The 22,778-nt window shown below is 40.0% G+C and overlaps 1 protein-coding gene across 2 annotated transcripts in view; it reads left to right on the top strand.

The window, feature by feature from the left end:
• The first annotated feature begins 785 nt into the window (after positions 1-785).
• The window catches only part of Fan1 (FANCD2 and FANCI associated nuclease 1), a 34,104-nt gene continuing 12,111 nt past the window's right edge, over positions 786-22,778 (top strand). The window contains exons 1-10 of one of the 2 annotated variants that reach the window (XM_058576659.1): positions 786-857; positions 1,416-2,813; positions 4,784-4,924; positions 7,062-7,263; positions 9,372-9,605; positions 14,261-14,392; positions 16,298-16,406; positions 17,859-17,978; positions 20,928-21,092; positions 21,669-21,819. In XM_058576659.1, coding sequence (XP_058432642.1) covers positions 1,568-2,813; positions 4,784-4,924; positions 7,062-7,263; positions 9,372-9,605; positions 14,261-14,392; positions 16,298-16,406; positions 17,859-17,978; positions 20,928-21,092; positions 21,669-21,819 — 2,500 coding nt within the window. In that variant the 5' untranslated portion in view covers positions 786-857; positions 1,416-1,567. Of the gene's footprint in view, positions 858-905; positions 1,212-1,415; positions 2,814-4,783; positions 4,925-7,061; positions 7,264-9,371; positions 9,606-14,260; positions 14,393-16,297; positions 16,407-17,858; positions 17,979-20,927; positions 21,093-21,668; positions 21,820-22,778 lie in introns of those variants that run through there. The other variant, XM_046435611.2, reaches the window with a different exon arrangement.

Here is a 22,778-nt window from a genome sequence, read left to right as displayed (position 1 = left end):
TATAGCATTACAGTTATTTTGGTTAGTATTTGAATACTGTATGTTTGTGATACCTCTGGTTGCTTACCAGTGATGAGTTCTGCTCCCTCACGTGTTGAAATCTGACTTTAGAAAAGCATGAGGAGGCAAGCATAAAAAGCAGAGTTTATGGGCTGGGATTGTGGCTCAGCGATAGAGAGCTCGCCTAGCCCGTGCTAAACCCTGGGTTAGATCCTCAGCACCACATAAAAACAAACAAATAAATAAATAAAGGTACTGTGCCCAACTACATCTAGAGAAAAACCAAAAACAAACAAACAAAAAAAAAACAACTTTATTTTTTTTAAAGGGGTAACATAGACTTCTCTCAGGAGAAGTCTTAGGCTTTCTTCTCCTGCTCTCCTTTCCTAATCTCTTTACTATCAAATGTTAGTTTCTCCACTAATATTTTAGCTCTACCGCTTTGCATCAATTTTTAGTTTTTCTAGGAACTACAATATGCAAACTTATCACAGTCTACTTGGAATTAATATGGTACCTCTTCATTTAAAAAGTAAGACCATGCAATAGTATAGTTTCATTTGCATTCTTCTCCCTTTTGCTATTGTTACCACATATATTAAGTCTACTCAGCCACAGAAAAGGTGTGCTGGGGCGCACTGCCCAAGTGTGAAAGTTAGGAGGTATCTAGGTCTCCCTCAGGGTCACAGCTAGTGTGAGCCCATCAGTTTGGGATTTTCTAGGAGGCAAGGAAAGGAGATCGATTACTCGAGCCTCCTCTTGCTGAGCCTGTGGAATCGAGACGCTAGATCGGCTGGGAATGCCTAGAGTGCCAGCGCGCGGAGCCTGGAGGGAAGTCGGGGCGGCGGGGACGAATCGTGAGTGGAGCTCAGGGCCAGCTCAAAGGGAGGAAGGGGAGGGGCGCAGGGCGGGAGGACGCAGGGCAGTCGCGTGGCCGCGGGTGCGCTACCCAGGTTCCCGCGGATTTGGCCTTGCTGCTCTGGCGGTGCTCTCTAGCCCCCAGGGGCTTTGCAGCGGAAGCTGTGGCTGTGGCAACCACGCGTGTTTGCAGATCCCCGCGACAACTGTGGGCGCTCGTCTGTGCAGGCCTGAGGCGGGAGCTGCCCTGGGGAACCATCCCGATGGGCACCATCTCCCACGGAAAATGTTATGGATGCTGTGCTTTTATAGAAGGATCTGGAGTAGTGAAAAAAATCCCTTTTTAAAAACGGGTAATTTTAGATGTTAAAAGGGTCTTAACTTTATAAGTTAACCTTATAAGTCTAGTTATGTTATTTTATGATAAAAGACATTAAAATTGCGTGCAGCCTCCGTGTTCTGTCTCAAGCCTAGGGTTCTCTTGTCCCAGGAAATGTTGACATTCCATGTTTAATTTCATGAAGGTGGTTTTAACCCATATATGTTTTATTTTGTAGGAAGAAGAAATTTAAACGAATAACATGAGGTTACATAAAGTCCCCGTTTTTATTAGTTCAAGCCAAAAGAGTAAAAGTAAAGCATTGCTATCTTTCACCAGAAATAGCCTGTGTTTTATTACTTGGATCACCCAATTTTTCTAATACTCATAATGTCAGAAGGGAAATCGCCTGACAAAAAAAGACCTCGGAGAAGCTTATCAATCAACAAAACTAAAAAAAATTCATCTAACTCTATTGTTTCGTATTTTAATAATGCACCACCTGCTAAACTTGCTTGCCCCATTTGTAGTAAAATGGTGCCCCGGTATAACTTAAACCAGCACCTTGATGAAATGTGTGCTAACAATGGTGATGTCATTCAAACGAATCCAGTACAGGTTAACTTAATGAATTCAAATGTGACCACAGTAGATTTAACGAATACTGCCTTAGAAGATGTAAGACCAAGGAAGTCACCACCAAAGACAAGTCCAATCCCTCACCAAAGTGGTTTGGCAAAAATGAGCGCAAAACAGCAGACCAGTCCTTACTTTAAAAGTACTGATGCCTTGGTGTGCAAAAATCAAGATGAGCTGAGAAATCATTCTGTGAAAGTCATTTCTTTGGGAAGCCTGTCATCTAAATTGTCCAGGAAATACATAAAGGCTAAAAAGTCAGTAAGTAAGAATGAGGAATTTACCAATAATTGTCTACAGAGTTCCACATCCACAGCTGTTAAAAGCCTGATTGCTAACTGCTCAGAAATTGACAAGGATCAAATTTTGGAGAACAGTTCTCAAAAAGAAAATATTTTTACATGTGATTCTCTAAAGGAAGAGAATATTTCTGAACCTATGGTAAAAGGTGATAAAATAGTGGAAGCTGAAAGCCAAAAGACTGCTCAGAAATGTGGGAAATTCACCCTTACCCCTGGGTTCTCTGATAAAGTTCCCACGTTATTTTCTCCAGATTTATTCCTTGGGAATAATTTAAAGTATACTTCAGAAGATAGTCTTGTAAAGCAAGAGAATGTCAAAGTTATAGATGATAAAGGTGTTGAAAAACGTGAGGCATGTAATTGTAAAGAAGTAGAAATGACTGTTGTTTCAGAACTTAAAACACAGTTGTCAAATTCAGAGGCAAATTTTCCAAGTTCTACAATTGCTTCTGAGTGGAGTAACTTTCAAGAAGTTTTGGAAGGTGAGAGTGGCTTAAAGAGTAAAATCACTTGCAGCACTGCTGTGGAGCAAGGGTCAAGCTGTGGTGTTCCTGATAAGATGCCTCAAACACTGAGTCATCCTTACTATCTTCGGAATTTCCATGTGGTACTGAAAGCTGTACTTGAGAATGAAGATGATATGATGCTCTTTGATGAAGAGGAGAAGGGAATTATAAGTAAATTTCTTCAATTATCAGGTATCTTCAGCCTGTTTGCTTTCAATTTTTTGTTTTCCATTTGCTGTCCTAATTGAAGGGTGATGTGATGGGCAGTGACCTAATGACTGGTAGAAATCATTGTGATTTTGTAAATGGGAATCCGAGCTTCCTATAAGATTTGTATCAAGGATATGCAGGTAGGTGCTATCTACTGTGCAAGCAGTACTTGGATTGCCATGGAAGCAGTTGTTTTTTCCTTTATAGATATGTTTGATGGATGTAAAATGACCCTGCCAGATTTTTTTTAAAATATACTGAAAAAAAACATAACTTTGCATTTTAGGCATGTAATCAAGCTTCCTGTTAGATTGTTTTGTTTTCACAGTTCATTTCCTCAAAAATGAAAGTAAAATAATATAAAATTTAGGAAAAATAACAAACCAATCTGAGGCACAATTTTTTCCAACAGTGTTTAGATTCCTGGACTCGACCTCTTCAAGTCAGGTTGTAGAGAAAATGGAAGCTCTCAGGCTTAAATTGGTACCTTTAAAAATATTAGTCTGTGCCTCAAATCATTAGCCAGTGGTGGCACCAAGTTGGTCTTGCAGGTTTGAAGAAAAGGGCACCCTGGCGTGGCTGCCCTGTTACAAAGGGTCATGATGGTTCTAGAACTGAATCACTTCAAGGTCGAAATAGCTTACTTTGTGGCTGAACTGTTTACATGGTTTTCACACTGTCCTCTTGTGCAGTATGGGCGTGTCTGTCTCTTCAGTTGATTAAAAGAAAAACATCCTAGATGTTGCTACTAATATTTAATGCTTTTATTGTTATTTTGAGTTTGGGTCTTGTTAAGTTGCCCAGGCTGGCCTCAAACTTGGGATCCTCCTTCCTCAGCCTCCTAAGTACCTGGGATTACAGGTGTGTACCACCACACCCAGCTACTACTAATATTTAAGAAACTACACACAGTGGAATTATCAGGATATTCCTTGTATTATTTTTTAACAGGTGACTTGCCCTTCTCTCGGCAAGTTGTGTAAAGTGTCCATACAGCCTCCATCTCATTCTTGTCTCACCTGGGTATGGACATAAAGGCATCATATTGGCTCTTTAATCCAGACTGGCCACAGTTCTTTGGATGGGTGCTGATTATATTGACTTTTTTGGGGGGGGATACTGGGGATTGAACTCAGGGGCTCTTAACCACTCAGCAACATCCCCAGCCCTATTTTATATTTTATTTAGAGATAGGGTCTTACTGAGTTGCTCAGACTGATTTTGAATTTGCAGTCCTCCTGCTTCGGAATTACAGATGTGTGCCACCATGCCCAGCTTATGTGACTTTTTGAGTAGTTGATGGATCTGGGCCTCCATATAACTGGAAAATATGAACAGTTTACCTTGTGCAAGTTTAACAAATTCATTGTATTGCTTCCCATGGAGAATCACATACAATGTGTCTTAAGTAAAAGCTGCCTCTTTGAAGGAAAGAAAGGAAAATGTAGAAAAATTTAAAAGCTATAATATTATTTTAGAGGTGGCAGAAATTTAAAAATAATTCAAGTAGTAAGGAAATAGACCTAACAGGTTAATTATGTAAGTTGGAATAGAACTCTGAGGTAGAGATGACTGTCCTATCTAAGCTAGGCACTGTTTTGGAAAATTCAGACTATTTTTGGCCCTAAATGGACTAATGTATATTAAACTGAAAGCAGAGAACAAAATAACTAGAATTGTAGGTAGGGTTTCTCTTAGGAAGAAGAAATGTTGACTAGAAAATAGGGGGATTTGATTTTAGAAGTTTTAAAATGACTCATGTTCATTACTAAATTGGAACTTTGTAAAATGACTTATATGAAATTATATCATTATACATAAGGTAAGAAAATGTATATTCCTAATATAGTATATTTACTCACTTCAAATTTTAAAAGTAAATGGGTAATTTGTATATTGTTTTTGAGAAAAAAAAAGTAATATTTTTCCTATTTCTCTTAACTTTATCACAGCTAGTGGTCAGAAGTTATATGTAAGGCTCTTTCAACGTAAATTAAGCTGGATTAAGATGAATAAATTAGAATATGAAGAGATTGCTTCAGACTTAATACCTGTGATTGAAGAATTGAAGCACGCAGGCTTTCTCCAGACAGGTATGATCAGTAGATGATACTGAAAGATGAAATGGTAACCTGAAGAGTTCAGTTTCTGCAGAATGATGGTACTGTTAGTATGGTGCCATCTCCTGGTTGCTGCCTGGTAATAGTAATTGCTTTTTTAAAATCAAGTTTTTAAACTTAGTGCAACAGATTATTTATGTGATGAGATAAGACCACCAGGACAGTGAAAACTTGTCTGCTCTTGCTTTCCTGACTTGCAGTTTTAAGACCATGAAATCACCCAGGTAGAGATTGTGCCACAGAAGAAATGCATACCTCCTTGTCTCTGTCTTTCCAGCAAGAAGTTGAGTAATTTTACTCAGATTCTTCCATCTTTATAAAAGAACAAGGCTGGCTTATTTGAAATATGTGTTTCTTCTAAAAACTTCATCTACCCACATGTGCACACACATACAGCTCTTATGCATTGATTGCCTGGAGAATTTTTAATTGATTTAAACCTATGTAAACAGTAAAGGAGAATATGTCTTCTCCAATGATACCCTGGGTTGTCTTGTCAGTAGTCTTCACTGAATACCTACTTACATGATATTGTGTGGAAACTTCGTTATGAGGAAAACGAAAACTGGTGAGCTTTAGATTCAGGTTGCTTACATTTTAGCAAAATAAGCAAATTGAGCCAAATGGTTCCTTTGGGACAGAGTTTGTTATGGGAGAGCAGCAGGTAAAGATGAAGTTAGGATGTTAGGGTGGGGCTAGATAGGATGGACATAGGGAACATGGGGGGAAGTCATGGAGGCTCAGCAAAAGAGCTTGGATATGAGTAGTTAGGTAGTAGAATCTGAGGCCCTCCATGGAGCATTGCTTCCCACATGTTGTTGACATCAGGGCCACCTGGGAAAGGGAATCTTGATCTCTACTTGATGGGAAAGATCTGGGCAGATTCCATAAATTGATATGGTTGACCAGCATCCCAGCTGACTGCTGCTGTGACCTACCTTTAAATAACCTTTCAGTAACAAAACCAGAACCCAGATGTTTCATCATTGCACTCAGTCAAATCCAAGCCCTACTGATGATGCAACATCTCTCTGGCTGTTTCTCTGACCTTGTGGCTGCCCTCTCACTCCCTCTGCTGCAGCCACACAGCTTCAGTGCTCTTCACCATGCTGAGTGCACTCCTGTTTCAGAACCTTGGCCTTAATATCCCCTCCATGTAGGAGAGTTTCCATTGTCTGGCCACGTGGCTTATTCCTGGTTCCATTCACCTCTGTGCCATGTTAGCTCATCAGAAATTTGCCTGACTACCCTGTGTGAAACGGCCAGCCTCCCTGTGAGGCTCCCTTTATCTCACCTGTTTCTTTCTTCTTCTAGTAGTTACAACCACCTAACGTATAATCATTGTTTTATTTACTATGCCAGGAGGTAAGCTTCTTGTGGAAAGGCAATTTCCACAAAAAGACCTTGTAGTGTGCCCAGGGTCTTAACATCACCCGGCATGAGTGCACATTTAGTAAATATTTGTTGTGTGTAAGAAGGCACTGCTTAAACTGTGAGTGTCTTTTAGGCAGAGACCAGCCAGGCCAAATGTGTAGGGCCTGGTGTGGTGTCTGGGGCCCATAAAAGCAGAGTATGATTTCTGTGTGCCAAATGAGTGAGCCAATGAAAGGATTTCCAGTCTGAAGAATGTGAGCAGGGAAGGGACTGTGGGGAGAAGAGGATGATCACTCTAACCTGGTTTGGAAAGTCCTTTTGGAGGTTTTGTAATGACAAAGATAGGGAATGTATAGTCAAGTAATCTATTTGAGCAGCATGCCCAAACGATAATAGCTTTCCACATGTATCTTTTTTTGTAGTCACATTTTCCTTTTTGTGAGAAATTCTGTTATTTCAGAACTTTTAAGATGTATCTATCTTCCATGGTCTTTAATGGAGAGAATTTGGCAAACGCACCAAATTAGTTTTGGGTTTTGGCAAACTACTTAAATTTTATACAGTAAAAATTCACTTTATTTGTATCTATCTAAGCTTCCTTCTTTTTTTAATTTTTTTATTTATATATGACAGTGGAAGGCATTATACTTCCTTCTTTCTTTTACTATTCTACTTAGTAGAAAGTAGTAAAATTCCTTAGAACAATTTTTCACTTTTTTTAAAAAAACTGTTTCAGAATCTGAGTTGCAAGAACTCTCTGAAGTGCTTGAACTTCTTTCTGCTCCTGAGCTGAAAACTCTGGCTAAGACCTTCCACTTGGTAAATCCCAATGGACAGAAACAGCAGCTAGTGGATGACTTTCTCAAATTGGCCAAACAGCGTTCAGTCTGCACTTGGGGCAAGAGTCAGTCTGGAATCAGAGCAGTGATTTTAAAAAGGTTTGTTCACTTTATAAGAGTAAAATTATTTAAAATGTTGATAACAAGTGCTAACTTATTGTAGATTGTATGCTTTTTATAATTGTAATCCTTATTTCAGTTGAAATTAGATTGAGAGACCTGAAAGAGCCTTATTTATAATAACTTAGGTTCTTTTTTAGCTTATTTTAAGCTTAAGATCATACTAGCCAGGCTCAGTTGCACATGCCTGTAATCCCAGTGACTCAGGAGGCTGAGGCAGGAGGATCACAAGTTCAAGGTCACACTCAGTAACTTAGCGAGATGCTGTCTCAAAATAAAAAAATAAAAGGGATTGGGATTCATCACAGTAGTAAAGTGCCCCTGGGTGCAATCCTCTGTCCAAACAAAACAAAAGAAAACAAAAAAAAACCATTTTAATTTCTAGCACCAAAAACAATAGTCAATAGAACAAAGACAGTAAATTCTTAGGTAATTTTTAAATCTTTTTTTTTTTTTTTTTTTTCTTTTTTTAATTTTTTATTGTGGGTTGTTCAAAACATTACAAATTTCTTGACATATCATATTCCACACTTTGATTCTAGTGGGTTATGAACTCCCACCTTCACCCCATACACAGATTGCAGATTCACATCAGTTACACATCCATTGATTTACATATTGCCATACTAGTGTCTGTTGTGCTCCGCTGCCTTTCCCATCATCCACCCTCCCCCCTCCCCACCTCTCCCCTCCCCTCCCCTCCTCTCTCTCTACCCCCTCCACTGTATAACCCTGAGGGTCTCCTTCCATTACCGTGCAATTTACCTTCTCTCTCCCTTTCCCTCCCACCTCTCATCCCTGTTAAATGTTAATCTTCTTCTCCTGTTCTTCGTCCCTACTCTGTTCTTAGTTACTTTCTTTATATCAAAGAATACATTTGGCATTTGTTTTTTAGGGATTGGCTAGCTTCACTTAGCATAATCTGCTCTAATGCCATCCATTTCCCTGTAAATTCTATGAAACATGTAAATTCTTGAAACATGGTTGCACTGTGTTGCTTAGGATTTTGCTAAATTGATGAATCTGACTCCTCCTCAGCCTCCTGAGTCACTGGGATTATAGGTATATACCACTGTGGCCAGCAGAAGTGGGTACTTTTTGACAGTCTGTATAGATGAATAGTTTTCAATAAAATGATGGTGTGATAGGAGCCCTACTCTTTTCCCTCAGGTCTCTGATGGGAGCACTATTGCTCCCAGGTATGCAGCACTGTCTGCTTTTGGTTTCATATCTTTTGGATGAGTTGGTATGAAGTCCTTACCAGGGTAGTGGTTCTCAAGTGATTTTTAACCACCAGGGAGTATTTGGCATCATCTGGGCACATGTTTGGTTGCCATCACTGGAGATGCTGGTGCTAATGGCTTCCATTGAGTAGAGATCAGAGATGCTGCTGAACATCATCTGAGGCATGAGATAGACCCGACAACGAAGTATTATCCAGCCTAAATACAGTAGTGCTGAGGCTGAGAAACCCTGCTACAAGTTCTAGACTTTAATTCAGACCTTCAAACCCACACTGCCGACATCCAGAATTGAACTGAATTCTCTCTGAGATGACCATGGAATGGAGATGTTTCTGGACTACTTTGTACATTAGTAAATAGCACCAAACCTTGGTACAGATTTGTACCATTTCCAGGTACACAAATGATGCTGCCTTACCAAGAGCTTTTGTTAGTGACATTTTAAATAAATATTTATTCTTTAATCTAAGTTGCTACCAAAATCAATAGCTGAGAATTAGTGATGTTGAAGAGATATTACTTTTATGAGTTTTCTTGATATTTTAAGTGTTCATGACCATGCTAAACCTCATCCTATTCTGTGGTTAGGGAAGGAAACACTTTTATTGAGCCAAACCATATGTGAAACCATTTGAAGACATAAATTCAATCAATCCTGTGTCCCTAAGTGGGACTCTGAGCTCTGGAGAGGTTAAGTTTCACATGGTTGGAGGTGGTAGATTTGCTTTAGGTTTAGGATAATGAGTGCCATTTACCTTTATTGTACCTGAGACTAATATACAAAATCTGACATTTAAATGCTTAATAACCAGAAGGACATTTCTATATTATATATTTTTGCAGAGCCAAAGACTTGGCTGGACAGTCACTACGAGTCTGTAAAGGCCCTAGGGCTGTGTTTTCCCGGATCTTGCTACTGTTTTCATTGACAGATGCCATGGAAGATGAAGAAGCTGCTTGTGGTGGTCAAGGTCAGCTTTCTACTGTGCTGTTGGTCAGTCTCGGCCGAATGGAGTTTCCTAGTTATACCGTCAATCGGAAAACACAAATTTTTCAAGACAGAGAAGATCTTATCAGGTAGGAGCATGTTAACTCACTATAATATCTGTGTGTAAAATGAAAATTTAATAGATTTTATTATTTTTCCTTCCAGCCAAAGTAGAAACATTTAAGTTCATAGCCAAAACCATTTTTGAAGTTTTCCTTTTTTTAGTTTTTGCCTTACTTACATGCATTTCTAATGTTCAGGGAAAATGTAGAAATGTGCTTAGGTTATGGTTGCCAGAAACAATGTGTTTTTAGTTAGAGCTACAAAAATTTTCCCTGACTTATGTTCCCAAATAGTTTGGGCAGGAAGCAATTTTTTAATACAGACTTTTAAACAAACCTGCCTTGTGAATATGTTGTTAGTATGAATAAGTGGAAAATGAATGTTTTCCTAGGAATAACACTTCAGATAAAGTGTTATTCTTTTTCACTAATAATAATTTTTCACTAATTTATGTTAGTACATGGTTTTAGTGAAAATTTGGTTTGATCAGCAAAAGTAGGGGTTGATAAAAGGTTTTATAGGCAAAACAAAACAAAACAAAAAAGAACAAAAAACAAAACAACTTGTATATAAAAAAAATTTTGCATTTTAAAATGTCACTTTTGATTCTTGATTTAAGATTTATGACTCAAAGTTAACTGAATTGATTCAGATATTGCTTTTGAGAAAGTTTTTTAAGTGTTGTCTAGAATAACCATGTGCTTTAAAAAGTAAGTTATTGAGGAAAAAGTAAGTTATTGAGGGGATGTAGCTCAGTGGTGAAGGTTTGACTAATGTTCATGAGACCTTGGGTTGTATCCCCAGCATTACCAAAAGCAGGGGGGGTAAGTAAGTTATTGAAATTATTCAACAATTTCAATTTTTAATTAGTTTTTAATCAGTTTAGTATAAACTGATTTTATTCTATTTTACCTTAGCTGATAGAAAGCTTAATATCTTACTTGGGTTCAAATGGAACTTTCTTAGCCAAATCTTTGTTTTTGTTTTTGGTACAGGTATTGAACCCAGGGTGCTTAACCACTGAGCCACATCCTCCTGCCTTAGCCTCCCTAGCTTCTGGGGTTACACATTTGCATCACCATGACCAGCTCTTAGCCAGATCTTTTAACATGGCTATTTCCTCTACTCTACCTTCAGTTATCTTACCTCTTTTTACCTTTTTGTTATTAGTGGCTTTGTGCTTTTCCCTTTTATGAGGCGCTGTACTCTGAAGCTAAGTTTCAGTTTCACTGTATTCATGATCTGTGAAACCACTCAGACAAGCATACTTGTCTGTAAAATGGGGAGAATAATAGTATATTATTACAGATATATGTGGGCACTTTAATGGGAAGAATAATAGTATATTCTTACAGATATATGTGGGCACACATAAAGTGCTCACCACCTGACCTTTGCAAAATACTTAGTACATGTTAGTTATTATTGTAATTGTCATTCTTACTGTTATATCTATGAGAATTGCTTTTTAGTCCTGTGATTGACAAAACCATAGTTGACAAGTTCATAAGTCAGAGGACTATGGTGAAGAAATAAGCCATCTCCTATTCCTTCTAGAAAGTAGGTATGTTGTAATAAAATAACTAAAATTCTCTTTGTTATGAAGAGGGCCTTAGCATGATAAATAAAATCAGATTTAATTGACTTCAGGAAGAGGTCATATTATATAGTAGCTGGAATGTGATATGTAGCCTGGGAACCCTTTCTGCTCATTTCTGTACATGAAATAATTGATCCTCATTTATTCAGTAAAAATGGGTTGAGTGTTAAAAATCTGTTATGTCCCTGAGTAGTGGAATTGCAGCAGTGAACAAGGTAGGGTTGCTGTCATAATGGGGTTACATCTCCCTTGAGAGATAGGTAGTAAACAGAATAACTGTAGTGTGTGAAAAGTGCCCTGACAATTGAGGGGAAAGGTAGAGAAATTCTACTTTGTAGAGAGTGTTGTGGGGGAGGCCCTGGAACGTGACCCTGGAAAACAAGACATAAGAATAGAGAGGAGGTAGGCATGTCAGGGTCTGTGTTTCAGGCAGCTTTTTCATCACTGGGATTATAAAACCTGATAAAAACAATTAGAAGAGGAAAAGCTTATTTTGGCTCATGATTTCAGAGGTTTCAGTATATTGATGGCTCACTTTATAGCCCTAGGTCTGAGATGAGGCAGAACATCATGGCAGAAGGGCAAGGTAGATGAAAACAGCTCAGGACATGGCAACTAGGAGCAGAGAAAGAGGCCCGCTCACCAAGGATGAAATATATACCCAAAAGTTAGGCCTCCAGTAAACTACTTTCTCTGGCGACATCCTACCTCTCTAAAGTTACCACACAGTAAATCCATCAGTGGATCAATCTGCCATTAGATTGCATCTCTCATAATGCATTTCACCTTTGGACATTCCTGCACTGTCTCACAGATGAACTTTTTGGGGAAACCTTATATCTAAACTATAAGAGTCTGGATCCCTGCTTCTAGGTGATGAGGTGAGCTGTGTATACACAGGCCTTCAGGCAGAAAAGAACTGGCTGAGTTGGAGAAATTCCAGAGGTCTCTGGCTAAGGCTCCGGAGGTCGGGGGAGAGGTCAGTGGTGCAAGGGGAGGTTACTTACGGACCAACATTGCAGGGGTCAGAGGATACTCAGCTTCTAAGCTCTAGTGAATAGACTGAATCTGTTCTCTAAGCAGTGGGAAGCTGTAGAAGAGATTAGGCAGGTAGCCAATCCATTTCCTGTTTTTAACCAAAGCGTCCAATGGAGTCATAGTTGGAGGGGAGCAAGAGAAGCTACAGAGAGGCTAGTTTGACCTTGGTGGTGGGAGCAGGTAGATAAGCTGAGGAAGGAAGTGCTTATATGAAGTCTGTGGTGATGAGTCAAGCAAAACCAGTCAGCCTGGTTATGTATTTTCTTCAGCAACATTCAGAGCCCTGGGCTCAGGCTATGAGGAAGTGGTCAGTGTGCACACCATGACTGTGGCCCAGGTAAAAAAGGCGTGTTTCTCAGGGAGAGCTAGGCTAAAATGCTCTGGTTGGGTATGCAGGCTGGAAGGACAGGAGACCTGTGACTGATAGATAATGATGGTCAGAGTACCAGCTACGGTCTTAGAGAGTGGGAGGAATTATCAGCAATAAATGAGCTGGAAAGCTTTGTGGGGGGTGGGTCTTGCTTAGTGGATTAAATGCTGAAAGTCAAGGTTTTTGAGGATGACATGTAGATTGGAGACAGAAGTCTCCACAGCTGTTGGCACATTGGCAGTGGAAGACAGGTGGAAAAGTGATTATTGGTGAGAAGGTCTAGGATCTAAGAGTGTTCTTTGCCCTCATTGATGTCAAAGTCACCAGGCCATTGTTATAGGAAACAGAGGTAGAGAAAGGAAGTAGGTAGCAGTTTCAGAAAATGGTAGAAGATAATCTGTCTAGGAGTCACATGCCCTAAGGGAGGCAGGGGCCTCCCAGGAATGTGGGTTTCCAAGTGTGTAGGAGAATGATTTGGGATTCGCAGTCAGTGGAAGGGACTCATCTATGTGTCCCAGCCCTGAGTTGAGACCATTGGAGTGTCCTGTGTAAGAAGGCAGGGTGGAGGGAAGAACCTGGGGATGTGAAGGAGAATGCTGTTCCCAGTTTAGCAATTCCAGTTTGAGTCAGATAAGTGATAGGCACCACATGATGAGTCCAGATTGTGACAAGGGTTGGCCTGGTGTTGATGGAAGGAGATGGGTGAAGTTTGACAGGGATGATTTCAGGTGGCCTCTTGGAATTGGAGTATGGATCAAGCAGGTTGTGATTTCTGTTTGTTTTTTTTTTTTTACCTCAGGATTATCCATTTGCAAAGTCATGAAAATTATTAGATCTAAGAGTTTGTAAGCAGATTTTTACATTTGGAGTCATTTTCCTTTCCTCTTAATGTGTAGTGTTTGTACATACTGGTACTACATGCTTTAAGACATGAGTCAAATACAGTGAATATGTACTCAAAAGTGCTACCGAATCCACTGGTCAAATGTTTTTAATTTTGATATCTAGAAAAGTGAAAAGTCATATTTTTTCAGCTAAATGGTGTATAAAGTTTCAGCATTGCTGTCTCCTACAGTGAATTCCTAGTTATATTCGAAATAATCTAAGTAATTCTCTTTTTCTTTAACACTTATTTTTTTAGTTGTAGGTGGAAATAATACCTTTATTTTATTTTTATGTGGTGCTGAGGATTAAACCCAGTGCCTCACACATGCTATGCAAGCGCTCAACCACTGAGCTACAACCCCAACCTCTAAGTAATTCTCTTAACTTGGAATGCATACCTCTGGCTACCTTTGACTGCAAATGATTAAATTATCAAATTGACATTTTCTTATAATTCTGAAGTCAATTATGTATTTATTTGGTGGCTGCCAAATTGTTGAATGAATGGAAGAATCTCAAAACTTAGGAATGATGAACTGATTAATATCACATCACATTTATATAGTGAAATGTATTATGTTATCATACAGTGTAAATTGGGCAGCCTATATCAGTTCTTTAGGGCCTTTCCAGTTATGTTAAATTAGTGCTAGAATAAAATTTAAATAACCTTCACATTTAAAAAAAACACACTTTTATCCTTCAGAGTTAGATCTAGCAGCTAGGATGCAGTAATTTTTATGGAAACACTCCTTAACATTTGAAATTTGGATGGCATTTTTCCCCAGATATGCAGCAGCTGCGCACATGCTGAGTGACATTTCTACCGAGATGGCCAGTGGGAACTGGGAAGAAGCTAAGGAGCTCTCTCAAAGTGCAAAAAGGGATTGGAACAAACTGAAAAATCACCCTTCCCTAAGGTTAGAGTTTTTTTTTTTCCTCCTTCTTCAGTGCTGGGAATGGAACTCAGGGCCTCACATGTTAAGCAAGAGCTCTACCACTGAGCCAGACCTTTAGCAAGATTTTTTTTTTTTTTTTTAAGATACCTGCCAAAATTTATTGTTGATCATTTTGTTCCAACTACTCAAGGTAATTTTATTCATGAATATTATGCTCCAGTTGGTCTTTGGTCAAACCAGGGTAGAGCTGTAAGTTTCTACTGGATTTTGAATGTTTTCCCCATGAAGAGTTAAGCAAATTTTATATAACTCAGATCCTTGAACAATAGACATTCAAGTGAATACTTACTCAGTGTTTAGCTTCCCATCTTTGAGCGTGTTGGCTTCCCTGAGTATCAGAGAGCTGAATTTAAATGATAGGGAAACCCAGCAGCAGGACAGAGATGTGGCATGTAATAGGTAGGTTTTTGCAGTGAAAACTCAAGACAGTGTAAGTGAGCACTAAAAGTTCCAAGAGCACAAAGTGTGATCTTTTATTGTTTAGTTTAATAAATTTTAAACATCTTTGGTATTTATTAAGAAATGTTTTCCTTTATTGTTGTATGGTGATCAGTGCCTCTTTCAGAAAAACATTTAGGAAACATTTATAATGAAAATCATAGTCAGGAAGTTAGATTACTGTAGAACAGACTGAGAACCTTCCTCTATGAAAGGCCAGAGAATTCATACTCAAGGCTTTGATTTTGTGTGGTAGCGACTTTACTCTGCCATTGTGTAGAAACAGGTACTGGAGAGAAAGAAATGAATGAGCATGGCTGTGTTCTAGAAAACTGTATTATATAGGCATTGAAATTTGAGTTCCATTTTAATTTTCACATGCCTTGGGGTATTATTCTCCTTTTGGTATATTTTATTTAAAATGGTAAAATTCTAGGAGGAGGAAGGACTGGAGAAAAGTTGACCAAGGAGTACTAAGTTATAGTTTGATAGCAGTAAGAAGTAGCTTGATAAAGAAAATGATTGTGGGCTGGGGCTGTAGCTCAGTGGCAGAGCTCTTGCCTAGCATGCATGAGGCACTAGGTTTCATCCTCAGCACCACATAAAAATAAAACAAGTAAAATAAAGGCATTCTGTCCATCTATCTACAACTATAAAAAGAAAAAAGAAAAGAAAGAAAGAAATTTTGAACTGTTCATCTCAAAAAATTAGAAGGATTTTGAATGTGTTTTTCATAAACAGATAATTGATGTTTGAAGAGATAGGTATGTTTAACCTGATTTTTACATGGTCACCGAAACAATACATAGTACTCCACTAAGTTGTACAGTTTTTGTGGGTTTATGTGTTGGTTAAAAACAAAAATAGGTAATAGCAATGCATACAGAAAAAGAAATACAAAATACATTTTATAATATATATTTTTTAAAAAGGTAAAAGCCATTTTAGCTTAGAAAATTAGGGAGTTGGCCCTGGGTTTGCCCTGTGGGCTGGGGTTTGCTGACCTTGATTTAGAATATTACATATTGTTCTCATCTCTCTGTGCCATCTGAGTGACCTGGGATAGGGTGACTAGTTATGAGAATGTAGGTTTGTGGTGTAAGAAATTGTATATAATTGGAAGTATTTAGAATACTTAAAAGACAAGAATTCAGCTGAGTATGGTGGCACATACCTAGAATCCCAGCTACTCAGGCTGAAGCAAGGGGATCCCAAGTTCAAGGCCAACGTCAGCAATTTAGTGAAACCCTGTCTCAAAGTAAAAAATAGAAAGGGCTGGGGTTGTAGCTCAGTAGTAGAGTATCCCTGGGTTCATATCCCTAGGATAAGAACAAAATAAAAAATAATATATAGGAATTGGATCTGCTTTTCACTTATAATTGTATATAACAAATAAACTAAATGTACTGGTATACATTTTTATTTTAGATACCATGAGGAATTACCACTCTTTCTGCGGTGTTTTACAGTCGGGTGGATATATACAAGGATTTTGTCTCGGACTGTTGAAATCTTGCAGAGACTTCACATGTATGAGGTTAGAGCACCAGTCCCTCCCCTACCCTATTCTGAGACGGCAGCAATAAACATGTGAAGGAAACCTACTAGGCTCTCTGCTTTGCTGCATACATGGTCATCACACAGTAACACAATGAGAGTGTTTAATGTAAGTAACCTGCTGTCTCTCGGGTTAGTAGAAAAAGGACAGCTGAAGACCAACAGCTGTTTTGTTTGCTCGTGAGTTAATGAGTCACTGTACTGGAATGGTCGTGGACAAAGCCCAGTAGAGATCATGGACAGGTCTCTACAGCCTACGACTCAATCTCTTTCAGAACTTTGTGCAAGACTTGGACTTGGGAGATTTCCCCAAATCACTGAGATGGAACTCTCAAGTCTCCTTAAGCTTCCCTGTCAGCTGCCATGGATTATCTGAAAATAATCTACAGTTACAAATCAGAAATATGATTGGGTTTTCATACTAAACATAGTGAAGTTGCCAGAGCTCCCTTTTGTTGTACTTGATATTTTTGTTGAAGAATGATATTTTTGTGAAGAGGATATACTAAGCTGGGTATTAACCTGGGATCTGTTAATCTCAAAGAATATCAATGATGAGTTTTAGGGCATCTGTGAACCCCAGAATTGCATGTATACAAGAGTTTTGTATTTTTCTGGGGTAAACATTACATGTTTGAAAGAGATATGAACCACAGAAGATTAAGAATGACTGAAGAGCTGGATGTGGTGGTGCGGCTTGGGAGGCTGAGGCAGGAGGATTGCTAGTTCAAAGCCAGCGTCAGCAAGAGCAATAATCCCAGCGGCTTGGGAGGCTGAGGCAGGAGGATTGCTAGTTAAAAGCCAACCTCAGCAAGAGCAAGATACTAAGCAACTCAGTGAGACCCTGTCTCTAAATAAAATATAAAATAGGGCTGGGGATGTGACTCAGTGGTTGAGTGCCCCCGAGTTCAATCCCTGGTACCTGCTGCCCCTACCCACACCCCCCCACCCAAAAAAAGAATGACTGAAGAGTCTGCATATATCTTGACCAGAGAGTCTTCTTGTTGAAGTGGAGTGTTTGGATGAGCACACCCGTTATCACCGGCCTGCCTGCCTTAAATTCTTCTTTCTGTGGGTCCTCTGACCTGCTGGGTTCCCATAAGTATGTAAGTTTTTCAGCCCTGACCAGTGTTTCTGCTTCTGTGCTGGCCAGTGTGACTTGAAGAGAATGTCCTTCGGTACCCACGGCCACCAAAAACCCAGTTCTAGCCTGTAGATGACCTGTCTATAAAACAAGGAAACCTCAGGGAATTCATGTCTACTGCAGAAGGGCATCTCCAAGCACTTCTTCTGTCAGCCCTGATCCTTGGCTTTAGAAAGATACGCATTATAAATATACTTTATGGTCCTGGTGTCTTCTAAATAAAATTACACTTGAATTTTTTTTTTTTTTTTTAAGTCTAATGGGCTTTCTCTGTTATTGTTGCAATAGGAAGCTGTTAAGGAACTTGAAAACCTTTTGTCACAGAAAATTTATTGCCCTGATAGCAGAGGCAGATGGTGGGATCGACTGGCTCTTAACTTACACCAGCACTTGAAGCGCTTGGAACCGGTATGCAAAAATATACCCAATGCTTTTGTTACTTCTGAATGAGTTTTTTAAATATTGCAAATTATTAAGTACTTTATCCATTCATTTTGGTGCTGGGGGTCAAACCCAGGACCTTGCACTTACTATGCAAGCAGTTACCACTGAGCTATACCCGCAGCTATACCTCCAGCCTGTTATATTCTGAATATAATTAGAACATTTATTTCTTTTGTTAACATTCTGACTTCTTCCAATCCAAGTAGAAATACCACAACCTTTAAAGACAGGAGACTGCTATCTTCTCTTCCATTATTTAGAAGATGGGTTGACAGTGGACTGTGTTGGGATTCAGGAGTTAGAATCTAGAACTCAGGGGAGACGATCAGTCCTCAACAGGTGCCTTCACGACAGTGTGTTTTGTTTTGTTTTTGTTTTGTGGTGCTGGGGATGGAACCCACAACCTTACTCATGCTATGCAAGTATTTTCAGGAAGTTACATCCCCAGTACCTAAGGTAATGTTTTTGTTTTGGAAATAGTGATTTTATTTGCTTGTTGCCTTGACGGAAATGTTACTTTCCTTATCTTAACTGCAAGTGCTTTATGAATAACTCTTTGTACTTCTGTGAGGTATTTTGCTGTGCCCCTGGGACATGTGTTGTCTCAACTGTAATCAGGCCACCACCTCTTGAGGGCACCAGGGCTCCCTATTCTGGGCATCTTGGGGACTTGGAAGTAGAGGGATTCTGCTGCCACTATATCCAGCAGGGTGGGGCTTCAGAGCTGCTGCTGCTGAGCCAGGCGACAACAGTGGCTCTTTGTGTTGCTGCCTGTGGGTCCCCCTCCCTGTCTACATTCCAGCCTGAATTCAAGTTGAATGGAGGGAACTGTGCCTCTGGGAGGTTTTGTTTTTTCCAGTGGCATATTAAATGAATCAGGGTGATACAGGAGTGGAAAAAATTGGCCATGGAATGTGGAACTGTGATGTAGTGTTTTTGCTGCCTTCCACTGAAAAAGTGCCTTGTTACTTCAGGTACCTGTGAAAAGCCACTGGAAGCTGTTTTGTTGTGGAGGTGGGCATGGTGCCCCCTTTCCTGCCAATGTTCTTTGAGGCTACAGTAGCAAGAGAAGGCGTCTCTTGGCCCAGCACCAAGCGTGAAAGAGACAAAGCTTGTGCTCTTGCTGCTGCTTTCTTCACGTAAAGGCTCAAGGATGTTGCGGCTCTCTCCCTGGTTCACAGTGCTGCTCACAGGAGCCTTCCCTCAGAGTCACAGGGGCAGATAGGCTACTGAGCTTATTTTTGATTGATAGTAAGAAACTTATAGTTCCTTTTAACCTTTCTCAGCAATCTCACTGGCTACACTCACAGCCCTCATGATCATGTTACTATTCCTTATGTGCTTTATGTCAGTCCCTAGAGCAGAAGCCATTAGCAAGAGTGCTTATTCTTGCAGATTGCCAGGGGCCAGCCAGGGGCCCCAGAGCCAGGGTGGAGCTAGTCTGGCTATTCCCTCCCTGTTCCAGGCCTCTGCTGCCTGCTGTCTCCTGCCAAGGTACAGAACACTCTCAGATGGCACGATCTCACTGTTGACTCCTTTTATCCCCTCAGTTCCTCATGGCCCGAGCCTTCGTTGATATTTCAGTTTCTTTTCTCTCTTTTTAAAATTTTTTTAATTGTAAGATATATGTAACATATGTAAAATTTGTCATTTTAACAAATTTTAAGTGTACAATTCAGTGGCATTGATTATGCCATGTTGTACAAGCATTACTCTAGTGTCTATCACTCCAAACAGAAACTCTGTAATCATTATGTAAATTCTCTCTGTTTTCTCCTTCCACAAACCTCACTTTACTTTCTGTGAATGTGCCTCTTGTGTATATTTCAGAAAAGCTGAATCACACAATATTTGCCCTTTTGTGTCTGAATTATTTCACTTAGCATAATGTTTCCAAGCTTCATCCATGTTGCAGCATGTCATAACTTCATTTTTATGGCTGAATTATAAATAATTCATTGTATATAAACCTCCTTTGATTTATCCAGTCACCTATAAACGGATGCTTGGGTTGCTTCCACCTTTTGGCTGTTTTTAATAATGCCCCCATGAACATGCATGTACAAGTGTATGTCTATGTCCCTGTTTTGATTTCTTTTGGAATATTCCTAGGTGTGGATTTTTGGGTCATTTTGGTAATTTTATTTTAGTTGCTTCAGAAACTGCCAAACTGTTCTTCAGAGTGTTTTCAGTTTTTATATTTCCATCAACAAGGAACAAAGGTTTCAATTTCTATATCCTTGCCAACGCTTATTATTTTCTGATTTCACCCATCGTAGCAGGAATAAAGTGGTATCTTTCTCTAGTTTTCAGTATTTCTCTTTGTTTATTTGTCCAACTTGGAACAACCTTGGGAAACATGTTACACTCCTCCAAACTCTAGGTACCTTTCCTGTAAATAAGGAATTGGGCCCAGCTCTGCGGTCCTGACTCTACATGAGAGCCACCTAGAAGTTTTGACTGGTCAGTTTCCTAGGTGCCTGTTGTGGAGTTCATCTCATTTTGTAGATCAAGGGTGGGACACATTTTCTTTCACTGCCCCTCACCCAGAAGAAATTCTGAGAACCAGAGAACCATAGACCCAAGTGTTCCTCTAAATTTTTTTCTAGCCCATGATGCAGGGATGTCCTGAGGGACATGCTCTTGGTGAGGAAGGGGCCATGGGATGTTCTGTCCCCATGAATAATGAATAGCATGCTGGTTGTGCTCCTGCACTTAACAATGAGGATTATAGTTAATCTGTATGTTAAAAATATCAGAATAAGATCTAAGAAAATAGCTTGCTATTTGCTTACTTGCATATTAGTAAAACTGAATAATTAGTAGTGAAATTTTCTTACTCTGTTAAGCTAAATTAGTAGATGCTGCCTTAGGGTTTTTTAGGATCTTGATATGTGACATGTTATTTACTAGGCTATCAAGTGCATTATTAAAGGGCTGGCAGATCCAGAGGTAAGGACAGGACACCGTCTTTCACTTTATCAGAGAGCCATGCGCCTGCGAGAGTCTCCAAGCTGTAAAAAGTATAAGCACCTCTTTCATCAGCTGCCAGAAATTGCTGTCGAAGATGTTAAACATGTAAGTAGTTTCCTTTGGGTGCTTTGTTTGTCTTGAGTACTGGATTGAACCCAGGGTATTGTGGTTTTAAGTGCATGCTCTACAACTGATCATCCTCCTCAGCCCTTTTTGTGTGCTTTGGATTTAAACACGTTTTCTTGTTTGTTTGTTTTTCTGACTGAAAGCAACCTAAGAACAGTTTTAGTGTGCATTTTTATTAGGAAATGGAACAGTCTAATGTGCATTTTGGATAATGACATGGCCATTGCTCCCATTTTCACTCTAATACTCTCTCCCTAATAAGAATGGGTCAGCTGGTGTGGTCACACCTGAATTAAGTGATTGAACTTTTGAGTAGGAGCTCAGAACATCTGGTGGTTTCTCCTGGAAGTGGGGGATCTGGAGAGTTCCTCCCATGACAGATGCTTTCCAAAGGCCAGAACCTTATAGATGTGCCAGTGTGGGTCACACACTTTGTACTCTGTTAAAAGCACAGCTTTAGCATTAGGAAGGTTTATCCCCAGGATTCTACCGGCAGGTTTACAGGTACTTTGAGGTGAAGTGAAGCTAATGGATGTTCTTCTGTTGCTGTCCCAGGTGACCATCACGGGCAGGCTGTGCCCACAGCGTGGGATGGGCAAGTCTGTATTTGTCATGGAGTCTGGGGATACTGCTAACCCCACCACAGTACTATGCTCTGTGGAGGAGCTGGCGCTGGACTATTACAGATGCAACGGCTTTGACCAGGGTAAACAGAAAACATTTCACCTATTCCAGACAATCAGCGTGTAGGCGAACAGCATTTCCTGATGGTTTGTCAATTATGGGTTGCCATCATCTCTCTTTCCTCTGCCCATGGTAGAATACACTGCTAAGCCGGGCCCAGCTGCTTGTGAGGATCACAAGTTTGATGCTAGCCTCAACAACTTGGTGAGACCCTATACTGAAATAAAATAAAAAGGGCTGAGGATGTAGTTCCTTGGTAGAATACTTAACCTGGCATATACTGGGCCCTGTTCAATCCTCTGTACTGCTGGGGGAAAAAAAAAAGGTACTGTTGATCAAGGGGTATAGAAAAGAGTTTTACTAGCTACAGTTTTTAAAGGGGGTCTTCTTCCCATTCCCCAGTATTCCCCACCTAATGCCTGTGAAGATCAGTGTTCTCTGGTGGGACATTAGAGACTGTCTTTGCTGTCATAGCTGTTAGTGAGCAGTAAGAAAGGGCAGAGGATGCCGGGTGCTGTGGCACTTGCCTACAGTCCCAGCGGCTGGGGAGGCTGAGATAGGAGAATAGCAAGTTCAAAGCCAGCCTCAGCAACCGTGAGGTACTAAGCAACTCAGTGAGACCCTGTCTCTAAATAAAATACAAAATCGGGTTGGGGATGTGACTCAGTGGTCAAGTGCCCCTGACTTCAATCCCCGGTATAAAACAAAAAAGAAAGGGCAGAGGACTGCCAGAGAGGCTGCCTGATGTCAAACCTGGTGCAGAGACTGAGGGCTGGGCTGCTTCTGAGAGGGTTATCAGACCCAGAATCAGGTCATAAATGAAAGGAGCTTGAAGGATCTGCTCCTCCTAGAGTAATGAACTTGGACCCCAAGTCCTGCTACCTCATTTCCTTGGAGAATCCATTGTCCCTCTACCTTTCGACTCAAGAATGAGTGGAGCTGACCTCTGGTTGCCTCCTGCCCAACTGTGTGCTGTTCTTA

Source organism: Marmota monax, unplaced genomic scaffold, assembly GCF_021218885.2.
Source record: "Marmota monax isolate L192 unplaced genomic scaffold, Marmota_monax_Labrador192_F-V1.1 WCK01_AAM20220418_F8-fsc00005, whole genome shotgun sequence".
Classification (NCBI taxonomy): Eukaryota; Metazoa; Chordata; class Mammalia; order Rodentia; family Sciuridae; genus Marmota; species Marmota monax.
Note: the sequence above shows the minus strand (reverse complement) of the source record. Positions and strands in the feature narration are given on the sequence as shown.